The sequence below is a fragment of the Rhinoderma darwinii genome, chromosome 8, assembly GCF_050947455.1.
Source record: "Rhinoderma darwinii isolate aRhiDar2 chromosome 8, aRhiDar2.hap1, whole genome shotgun sequence".
NCBI classification, from domain to species: Eukaryota; Metazoa; Chordata; class Amphibia; order Anura; family Rhinodermatidae; genus Rhinoderma; species Rhinoderma darwinii.
The window spans coordinates 103,941,174-103,951,607 of NC_134694.1; the positions used below are offsets into that span (position 1 = coordinate 103,941,174).

Consider the following 10,434-nt stretch of genomic DNA (forward strand, 5'->3'; position numbering starts at 1 on the left):
GATATTCGCAGATAAGTGTGAATCCAGCCTTACCCCAGTTTGTTGTCTGCCCACAGGTTTTGAACACAAGATCACTGTACAAGCATCACCAACTCTGGACAAGTGTAAAGGTCAAGGGTCAAGCAGTTACAGTCCTCCTGGAAGTCCCTTGATCATTCCTAGACTCCGCGCCATTCGATGTAAGTTCATGGTTTGGCTCTAGTTTACACATAAGACAAGGATTTGGCATTTCAAAAAGGTTTCTCATTCTTGGATAAAGTATAAATCATCAGATGTTTAATTACAATGTACTTGTGTGTGTCCATATCTCAGTGACCCCTGTAGACGGCAGTAAAACCTGGGGACGTAGCTCAGTGCTGAAGAAAGAGGAGGTCACCACAACAAAGAAGAAGGGGAGGACATGGGGTCCAAGCTCCACGCAACCAAAGGAGAGAGTCGGGGGAGAAGAAAGGTGACTGAGACTTTACTGTATATAGTCATCTAATCCAACCTGCATTAGTATACGGTAGCTGTGCAGACGTTGTGTAAGAGATGTATGTCATTATTGCAAAAATTGCACAAAAACGCTATAAAAACTGTATGTGCTCTGTTCCCTAACTCTTTACCTTAGCTCACCTGTCCATTTTTCCTTATTTCCTCTGCTTGATTCTGATCACGAGTTCAAACCCCCTGCTATTCCATTTTAAAAAAAATTATAAAATCAAATCTTACATGGTGTAAAAAAAAACAAAAAATAAAGAAACTTTTTTTTTGTTACTTTTTTTTTTTTACAAAATTATATTATATATTTTTGCCAAAGCCTGGAATCTATGCAATGAGAGGTGAATTTTTTTTGGGAATTTATGTGGTGAATCTTGATTCACATACATATATGATAACTATTGAGTTGAATTTTCCTATTATAGCAACAGTTCCTACAATGGCATGTTCAATCGTGTCAACTACTCTGCATGTCTGCTTCATCTAAGATTAAAAATGTTGCATCCTTTTTTAATGCACCCAAAAGTATCTCCCCTAAGTATGAAGTACTATACGACTCATTATCTTAGTAAATCCCTCCCGGATTATTCGGACCTTTGCTGAAATGTACAGACTTCTTTGGGACCTTTTTTTTATGTATTGTGGTCCTCTCCCAAAATTTGTGGCTTTTGGGAACCATATCTCAAGTTTCTCAATGACCGTATGGGCATTTCCATTCCTGATGACTCAAACATTTGTCTGTTACTAATAGAGCCCGAAAAATTTAGTGGACTGCTCATTTTTACTGGAGTGTTTATTCATGCCAGGGAAACTATATTCGATCTTTGGTTGGCCCCTCGAACGATCACTGTGACTGGACCCACTCGACCAACCTCTCTCTTCTATTACTCAAATGGACGTTTAAACATAAGGCCCTTTTACACGAGACAATGATCAGGAAAACGAGTGTTCATCGGCTGATCGCATCTTTTATGCAGCACTAAATACTATCGTTATCGGCAGCACATCTTCCTGTGTAAACAGGGATATGTGCTGCCGACATGATGGAAATGTATCGGGACAAGCGATCGTAGTAACGATCGCTCATCCCCTATACTTAACCGATCATTGCTCTTTGTGAAAGGAGCAAACAAGCGCCGATCATCGAGCTGTCTCGTCGATCAGCACTCGTTTTTAAGGCCCATATTGGCCCCTGTAAAAGGACCCATACAGTAGAAATTGTGCATCTAAGTTTGATCAGCTGTGGGGTAGATGACTGGATTTGACGACAACCATCCCTTTGGTTGACCTGAACCAGATCGTTGAACACCACAATGACCTCGCTGCCCCCTCATACCCTACTCCGCCCATTTACCTCCCTATCATCTCCTATGTAACTACTACATACCCACTATCCACCTTCGACTCCTTACACCACTACGTTTTGTGCAGGCTAGGTGTGTTCTTTATGGACACAGTTGGTAACCTTCCTGTTTCTTTTTCGGTAACTCTACTTTGTTTTCAATTTTGTACCCTATGGCATAAGTGTGGATACTATAACATGTCTTGTGGAAGACTTATGTCTCTCATTTTGATACACTGCTTAATACTTTTTTTTCATTTTTCATTTTGTATCCTTCACGATAATGTGATCATATTTATTATTATTATTTTTAAAAAATATTGCATCGTTTTCAGAATGGAGGAAAAAACATCTATTTTGTCTGGACAGCTTAAGGCAATAATGATCATTCAGGATGCAGACTATGCGAAGGAGCAATGATAGATCTAGAATTCATTAGTATAGATTAAGCAATTACAGGCTATTCATTATGTAATCGGCGCAGTCCTCTAGTATAGTCTGGCTGCCTCGGGTGATAAATGACCTCTGGTATGTATAGAGGAGTCGAATAAATGTTCTTAGTGATAACAATACCATGTTCTAGCATGGCTACCAACAGGTCGTAGGGGACCAAAGAAATTGGTTAAAATATGGTGCCCAGAAAATTCTGATGGAGGGCCCTATACCTAAATAATAGGGTGAGGTCACCCATAGAAATTGATGTGTGCCCTTGATGTGGTAGGAATTGCCACTTTACGAGGTTTGGTGATGCAGTTTTTGACTGGTCCGTTTAAACAAGCCATACATATCAAAAACCTGTCAAAGCTGCAAAACCAAAAAACACATTACAAAACTGAATTTTGTGGTAAAGCCGCATGCAGGTTCATTTATGCTTTGTTGTTTTTTTTTGTATAAAAATAACAGAAATATATATTCTTGTCCCTTGTACAACATGACCCAGCAAACATTGCAGCAGGAATAGATACAGCACGTGTAAATATAGCCTTCGCATGGGGGCAATTACTTATTTACACAATTACTTTTTTAGGTCGTTGTCACCAGTTGGTGTTGGATATATTTTTCCTGCAATTGATCATGTAACATTTTTAAGTTTACATAGGTTGTATTTCTGTTCTTCTATTTAATTTTGTTAGAAAATCGGAGTCACAAAAATTGTATCTTACTCTGTGTTTGTTTTGCAACCATAAGAAATCCTGTGTTGAGTACTAAAACAAATTCTCTTTCTCTGCTTACAGGCTGAAGGCACTTGGAGAAGGTAGCAAGCAGTGGTCCAACAGTGCCCCCAATCTCGGGAAATCACCCAAACACACACCCATTAGCGTTGGCTTTGCCAGCCTGACAGAAATGGGTAAGACTCATATTTACTTAGGATCTATCTATCCATCTATCCATCTATCCATCTATCCATCTATCCATCTATCCATCTATCCATCTATCCATCTATCCATCTATCCATCTATCCATCTATCCATCCATCCATCCATCCATCCATCTCTCTATTTTTCACATATACAATTCATTCGGATCGGATAGTCTTCAGACCCTTTAAACTTTTGTGTTGTTTATGTGATTCATATATTTGGGGTTAGTGACTGCCTCCATTTTTGATCTTGCACTCCTCCCATTCTGCCCTGGGTGATTTTAATTAGTTTAATGCTGGTTCCTACCATCCCCAGGTATATGTAGGCTTAGTCCCAGTCCTGGGTGTATGTGCAGCGTAGGTTCCCACCTTATAGAGGTCGCCTTATTGTGATCAAAATGTGCGCTAAGAACCTCCCTACTGTAAGTAGATTTAGCAGTAGTGCATATATATTTATATTTAGCGGCTTAGGTGACATTAGTGTTCGCAGTGTGCTGTCACCATTTTCTTATGTGCTATCTATCCATCCATCCATCCATCCATCCATCCTTCCATCCATCCTTCCATCCATCCATCCATCCATCCTTCCTTCCATCCATCCATCCATCTCTCCGTTTTTCACATATACAATGGATTCGGATAGTCTTCAGGCCCTTTAAATTTTTTCACAGTTATGTGGAGGCCTTGTGCTAAAATAAAAATGTCATGTTTTCCCCATCAATCTGCACTCAATACCCCATAATGACAAAGTGGAAACAGTCCATTACATTCTAAATGTGATCTGCCGACGCTGGATTGTTTTTCTGGTTTTGATCCATTAACTGTTATAAATATGTAATAAATTATGTTTCTTTTATGGGAAAATACTCATAGATTTTCTTTATAGGTGATCTACACTAATACATTGTAACAAACTACTAGGACAGCATAGATATTACTACTGATGTATTTAGCTCACAGAGGATTACCTATATAACTGCAGCATTCTATCTTCTATGTATTTGGGGTAGATTTATCTTTCTCATTATCCGATGATTGTCATTTTTCTCATCATAGAGGAATATGTGGATAACGAAGGCTCCATTCCTCAGTCCCCGTATTCCACACAGTCCTACCTCACATTACCCCTCCAGACCGATGTCAAAAGCAGCACCGAGGACTCAAGCCTATCTGCAACATCTTCTTCAGACAGTCCCAAGCGCGCCCCTCGCAGGAAAAGTGAACTAGTGCTGCTTGGCTGTGCGTCCCTTTTAGCCGCAGTTGCATTGGGTACTGACCTTGCAGAACTAGTGCCCCAGGAAGAAAAGAGAAAAGGAATTTTTCAATGGGCAGCAAGGGGTCAGAGACGTAATGCCAATTCACCCAGCCGCTCTGTTTCTAAAGAGGAATCCGTCATCTCTCCCAGTACAGTCACCCTCATCTCCTTGTCTTCCATCTCCGACTGTAACTCTACCAAGTCCCTTATCCGTTCAGATAGCGACAATGCTGATAACGTGCCCTGTGGGCAACAAGGCGGCGAGGAGACCAGTAGGGACCGCAGTTATGGGCAAAACCCACTTGTGGACTATAAATTGGAAAGCTTCAAGCGGGACCCCCGGCAATCACTAACTCCTACACACGTCACAGCCGCCAGACCTAACACCTCTGCAACAAGAGGTCACAGGAGAACTCCATCTGATGGGGCCATACGGCAGGCCACACAGGGTCACCGGCGCTCTCCGTCAGATGGTAGCACCCCACCTCAGCTTTGTGACGCAGGTCAGTATTGTCTGACATGTATTTAACTTTTTTAGCAGTTCAGTATTTTCATTTTTCCTAACAGAAAGCCTTATGGCAATGATACATAATTGTTTTAACAGACTGGCGTACTTACAGTGCTTAAACGCTCTGTGCAGCTGAAAACTGCAGACAATCTAAATACCATGTCTTCAGTATGTTGTTCTTGACATGCTCAGCATTGAATGCAAACAGTGATCCTATCATGTATGTGCTATACCAGGACATTAATGTGATAGAGGCAGAAAAGACGGCTGCTATGGGGGCCCATGCAGGAATAGGACCCAAATCAGGTTGCTTCATACTTCTCTGTGGCTAGTGTTAACCTGCACATGGCATATATGGAAAGCGGAAAGCGGAGCAAAGGGCTATAAGTCCCTATTATTCAACAAGAGATGGGTAGAAGGATTAACAAGCCCAGATGTCTTGTTAGGAGGATAGTGTTGTGACAGGCACCAGGGGAAGCCCTATTTTGCTCTTGCCATAGGTCCGACTCTCCCCTATGTCGCCTCTGATACCAGAACATAACAAGCAGACAACACATAGGTTCACATAAGCGACATAAAGGAAGCCACGACGCTGCGCTGTATCCGTCATTCAAAAGATCCCACTGACTTACAATGGGGTTTCATCGTGGTTTCTGTTGTTTTGACGGCAAGAATATCACTGCATGTCGTTTTTCTTGCCATCAAATGGGAAGAAATTGCTGACGGAGCCTCTAATCCATATGTGACAGAACCTGATGATCTCCAAAAGTCGGCAATAGTAACATCTTCAACGTTATGTCAAGTTTATACAGCAATATGTATGTGTAACTGCAGAACTAGGACTTATGAGCGCTGGGGGAAATCCAATACGGGAGCTGTAATATTGGCCGCATTGATCGTCCCACAGCTTTTCCAGACATCTCAAGGACTTCTATTTGGTGTTGATTTGGAGGGGGGGCTCTTTACGTGTAATGTTCTCCATCAGTAATGAATTACATGCTATTTCAGCGCTGATATTTCTCTCCACATAGCAGGTAAATATGAAGTACTCTGGGTTGCGTGTATTTTCGTACTCTACAGTGTGTAGGAGAATGGGAAATTATGCAAATATAATTTTTTCTGTTTTTGGAAGAGCCTTGTGCGCTGTGGTCTGGCAGGGAATAAGACACCCCCAGAATGTCCTATAAAATCATCTGCAGCATCAACTTAACCAAAGTGTTTGCGCTGTATACATACAGTCTGCAGTACATCGAAATAGTGAATTATCCTATTAAGTATTTCTTTTGCCAGCATATCCAGGAGTGTTTCTTTATTGCCATGACGCGGTGCAGATAATTAATGATGCTTTATATATATCGGACAATATACACTCTACTGTAAATCATGAGAATGCTGGAAGCCACCATGGAGTCCCATGACCATATAAAAGAACAAGGCCGCAGGGAGCGGGAGGTGTGCGGTGCAGAACAGCCACAGTGCCCTCCAAAACATTGGCAAACACATTGCACTTCATAATAGTACCAGCCGCAGTGACCCCCAATGCGCGTCAGTTTCAAATCCATACAGTGCCAGCTACAGTGTCCCCCAAAACAATACCACCGATAGTGTACCAGCAAATAGTGCTAACCCCAGTCTGACCCCCTTACAATGTCAGCCACAAATGTCATATACAGAACCAACCATCTATGCCTCTCATACTGTACTTGCCGATATCCACAAGAATACAGCTGGTGGGCATGGTACTTCTCACCCACTCCAACATATGGACACAAAGAAGGAAGGGTTTATGGTGGCACATATAGGCACATTTTAGCCTATGTAATACTACTATATGTCCATGCAGGGGCGGACATACCATATGTTCGACCTAGGAAACTGCACTGGGTCCCAACGGGCAAGGGGGCCATCTGCTACCTCAAAAGCAACTAGCAGGATCCTACTGTCTATTTGCATGTAAGGGAATGAGCCAATTAATTTCATAGGTCACAATTACTGGTGGATTGTCAGAGACATCAGATACAAGTGGGATTCTCTATGATAAGGGGGATGCTCTACGATTCAGAAGCAAGGGGCCCATAAACTGTTGTTGCACGGGGGCCCTTTGATTCTTATGTCTGCCCGTGTGTCCATGGGTGTTGTCGCTGACCCTCTCTTTTTTTTTTGTTACCCCCGTCTCATCAAGCTTCAGTCTCTGAGATCAGAGCTAGGGCACGAAAATGGAAAATGTAACACAGTCTATAGTTGAACTCTAGAGCACAAATAATTAAGGGAGAAAGGGTGTGAGGGAGGGAGATAAGCGAGTGTCAGACAGCCCTGGCACTACTTATCTCCAGAAGTTATGAAAGTACGGCCAGGTTAAAATCCAACCGTCAGGTCTCCATACACATTATATTGTCGTTAAAAAAAAATAATGACTTATTGGATGTGTGACAAAAGTACTTGGCGCGAGTGACCTTAGCTGTGGTGGAACAACATGGTCCAGCCTCAGATTACCAGTATACGGGTAGAGCTCTACAATAGCTGGAGAATATCAGGAATCATATGTGTGATCTACTTAATATGATCAATAATGATAATCTGTTTTATTGCCACAGGTTCCAAAGAGCACACTCCTTTTCCTCGCCTTCCAGACCCCCACTTTATGTTCCCCCCTCCAGCTCGACGTAAACCACTTGACAAGGATTCAGCAGTAGAAAGACCAACCACCTTGGAATTTGCCCCTCGGCCTCGACCCTCATCTAGTCGGCCCCGTTTGGACCCCTGGAAATTTGTGTCTCTTTCTCGGACTCACAGTTCATCTCCATCTGGCAGCGGAGGGGATGGCAGCTCGAGCGGATCCACAGATGGTATCCAGGGTGGTGGAGTTGAGACCCTACTGGACATGGAGGTGGAAGGACAGAGACTGGACAACACTGTCCCTTTGTGTGGGGGAAGAGATCGGCCGCAGACTGACCCTTATTATAATATGGGGGCAGACGTGTCTTAACATAACAGGCTATTGGCACAGAGTATTATCCAGCCGCTGCTTCATGAAGGAAAGGAGCGGTTCTTATGAATGTATTTTGTGGTTGTAACCCAACGGGTATAAAGAAAAAAAAAAATAAGCAAATAAAATAAGGGGTGAACCTCCCACTTTATTCCTATTGTCAGGAGCAGCTGAAGCGGAGCAAGCACGCTCCAGTCTATGAATACTCTACTACAGTGCTCGGGCCTAGCGACCTTTAGCTTATTAAAGTGTCCCAAAAGTTACGACCAGTCCTTCTATAAATCAGGATTGGATTATCTTCTTGATTTCTGTGAAAATGACTGAGCCTTTACCTATCCTGTGCTTACAAGTATCTTTACCATCAGCCCTGTTTTGGGTCATCAAAGACCTTGCTGAAATCTTGGGTATCACAGGCTTCGTTCCATTGTAGCATGGCACTATGAAGGATGTAGTGACTTCCAGTAGCTAAAGGGTATAAAAAATACCCTGACTTGCTCCATCCGTTGTCGTCTTAATGGTGACTGAAGTATTAATAAAGAATTTTACCACTCTGGTCTGCAGCGAATATCTGTCACATAGATGAAGAAGTGATATATGGATGTATTACTGCTAGTCCCGCGGACCACGTATGCGGTAATAATAAGAATGCTAAGCTGTCCTGCAATTCTCTGTCAAGTACTCAGCAGCATATCATGCCAGGGCTGGATGAAGGTCAGAGATGCCAACTTTTAAGAGTTGCTTTCAGGGAGATTTTTAGGTGCTTGCCAGAATACCACCCTAAGCGTGGCAGTCAGAGATTGCCCCATACAGAGCTCCAGCCAGTATGTTTAAATTCAAATGTTTTATTTGTCCCTACTCTCGTTGGCAGGGGGCGACAATGAGCACAGAATAAAGCTCCTCCCATTATTAAAGAGAATTTGAATGATTTGCTCCACCTTCTTAAATGATGGGCGTGAAATTCTGAATGCAAAAACAGCATTTAGCAAAAAGTTTTCTATAAAATATATTGACCTTTAACTTGAGAGTGTTTGCAATATCACGGGTGCTTACATCAGCGATGAGTGGACATGCACTTTAAGGAAATGAGTCCTGGTTCGACAGCTCGGTAGGTTGGTTCAAATACCAATCTAGAGTCTATGTTGTAGGACTAATATTTTTGTGCAGAAAACGTAATTCTTTGCGAATGGGAAGGAGCATATAAATGCAATGTGTGTACAAGGCATCTGTATCTCCCTACTGGGCATACATAGTATTTCACATATACCACTTTAGGCTCTGTTCACAGCTGTCCGTTATTTTCCCCGGCTATTTCCGTTTATCTTTTGTGGTCAAAAGACATTCAGAATTGGATATCGAAACCCTCATTGATTTAAAGAGGAACCAATCAGCTCCCCTAACGTGTGTTTTTAGTAAATACTATATTACCCATAAAATAACACTTTTGGAGCTTCTTAGAGCTTAATGTTTTACCGTTCCTCTGTTATGCCTCCTGGAAACTCATGAATAAATTGACAATTGGTGTTACCATTCCCATTGGGACGTATCCCCACACAGTCTGATACTGCCCAGTTCTCAATTTATTCATACGTTTCCAGGGGGAATAACAAAAGGACGCCAAAAGGCAGAGGTCTAAGGAAAGGAGCTCCAGCTAAACCATGCTGAACCGTGTGAATGGAGCTTAGCTGCACTACTACACCCAGCCTATTGACAAGAGTGGCACTTTTTCAGGAATAAAAGTCAACCCCATTTTAATAATAAAGGCTAAATATTCATTCACATTTGTATCTGCGCCTCTCTATAGAATATAGTTGATGCTGATCCCTGCAGATCAGTTGTGTATGATCTCCTGCAGTTAACCAGACACATACAAGGCTATCCTATGTTTGTCCATTCAGTATTAGGCTGGTTTCTCACTGATTTAATATGGTTGCAGTTTAACATTTGTATTAACACATGGATCTGACCTGAACTTTTTGATCTAACTTTGGTCTTCGAGGAACCACAGGAGGTTTGGATCTTGCGGCCAAAATATAAATGCTAAAATGCGAACATATTATGACTGTGCAAAACTGATGTCGTCTGTGGTGCGGTCTCCGCTAGCCTAAAATGATTGCCATTGTGTGAAAGACATCTGAATATTCGCCACTAAATACAATTCTTCAAAATTGAAGAAACGAAAATTCCAAAGGAGACATCCGTTGCTATTAGACCGCTTTACCAAACAACTGCTAAAAATTCATTGAAATAAAAAATAAATAAATTCAAAATTGTTACCATTAAAGAGGTTATCCAGGCACGGACAACTGATGACCTATCTACAGGATAGGTCATCGGTATATGACACTCGGACCCGCACCCCATGCAGATGGCTCCGGTCACAGACTAGCGGTCGGGCTGCAGTACTGCATCTATTTAAGTGAGTAGGAGCAAAGTTGCAGTTCTGCAGCACGGCCGCTATGTAGTGTACAGAGCCAAATGTTTCCGCCTCCGAATACTGCATACC

The 10,434-nt window shown here is 42.2% G+C and overlaps 1 protein-coding gene across 3 annotated transcripts in view; it reads left to right on the forward strand.

The window, feature by feature from the left end:
• Positions 1-8,484, forward strand: part of MAP3K10 (mitogen-activated protein kinase kinase kinase 10) — a 57,867-nt gene extending 49,383 nt beyond the window's left edge. For all 3 annotated transcript variants that reach the window (XM_075836077.1, XM_075836076.1, XM_075836078.1), the window contains 5 exons: positions 57-179; positions 313-451; positions 3,058-3,170; positions 4,239-4,940; positions 7,540-8,484. In XM_075836077.1, coding sequence (XP_075692192.1) covers positions 57-179; positions 313-451; positions 3,058-3,170; positions 4,239-4,940; positions 7,540-7,931 — 1,469 coding nt within the window. In that variant the 3' untranslated portion in view covers positions 7,932-8,484. The remainder of the gene's footprint in view (positions 1-56; positions 180-312; positions 452-3,057; positions 3,171-4,238; positions 4,941-7,539) is intronic.
• Positions 8,485-10,434: the final 1,950 nt, after the last annotated feature.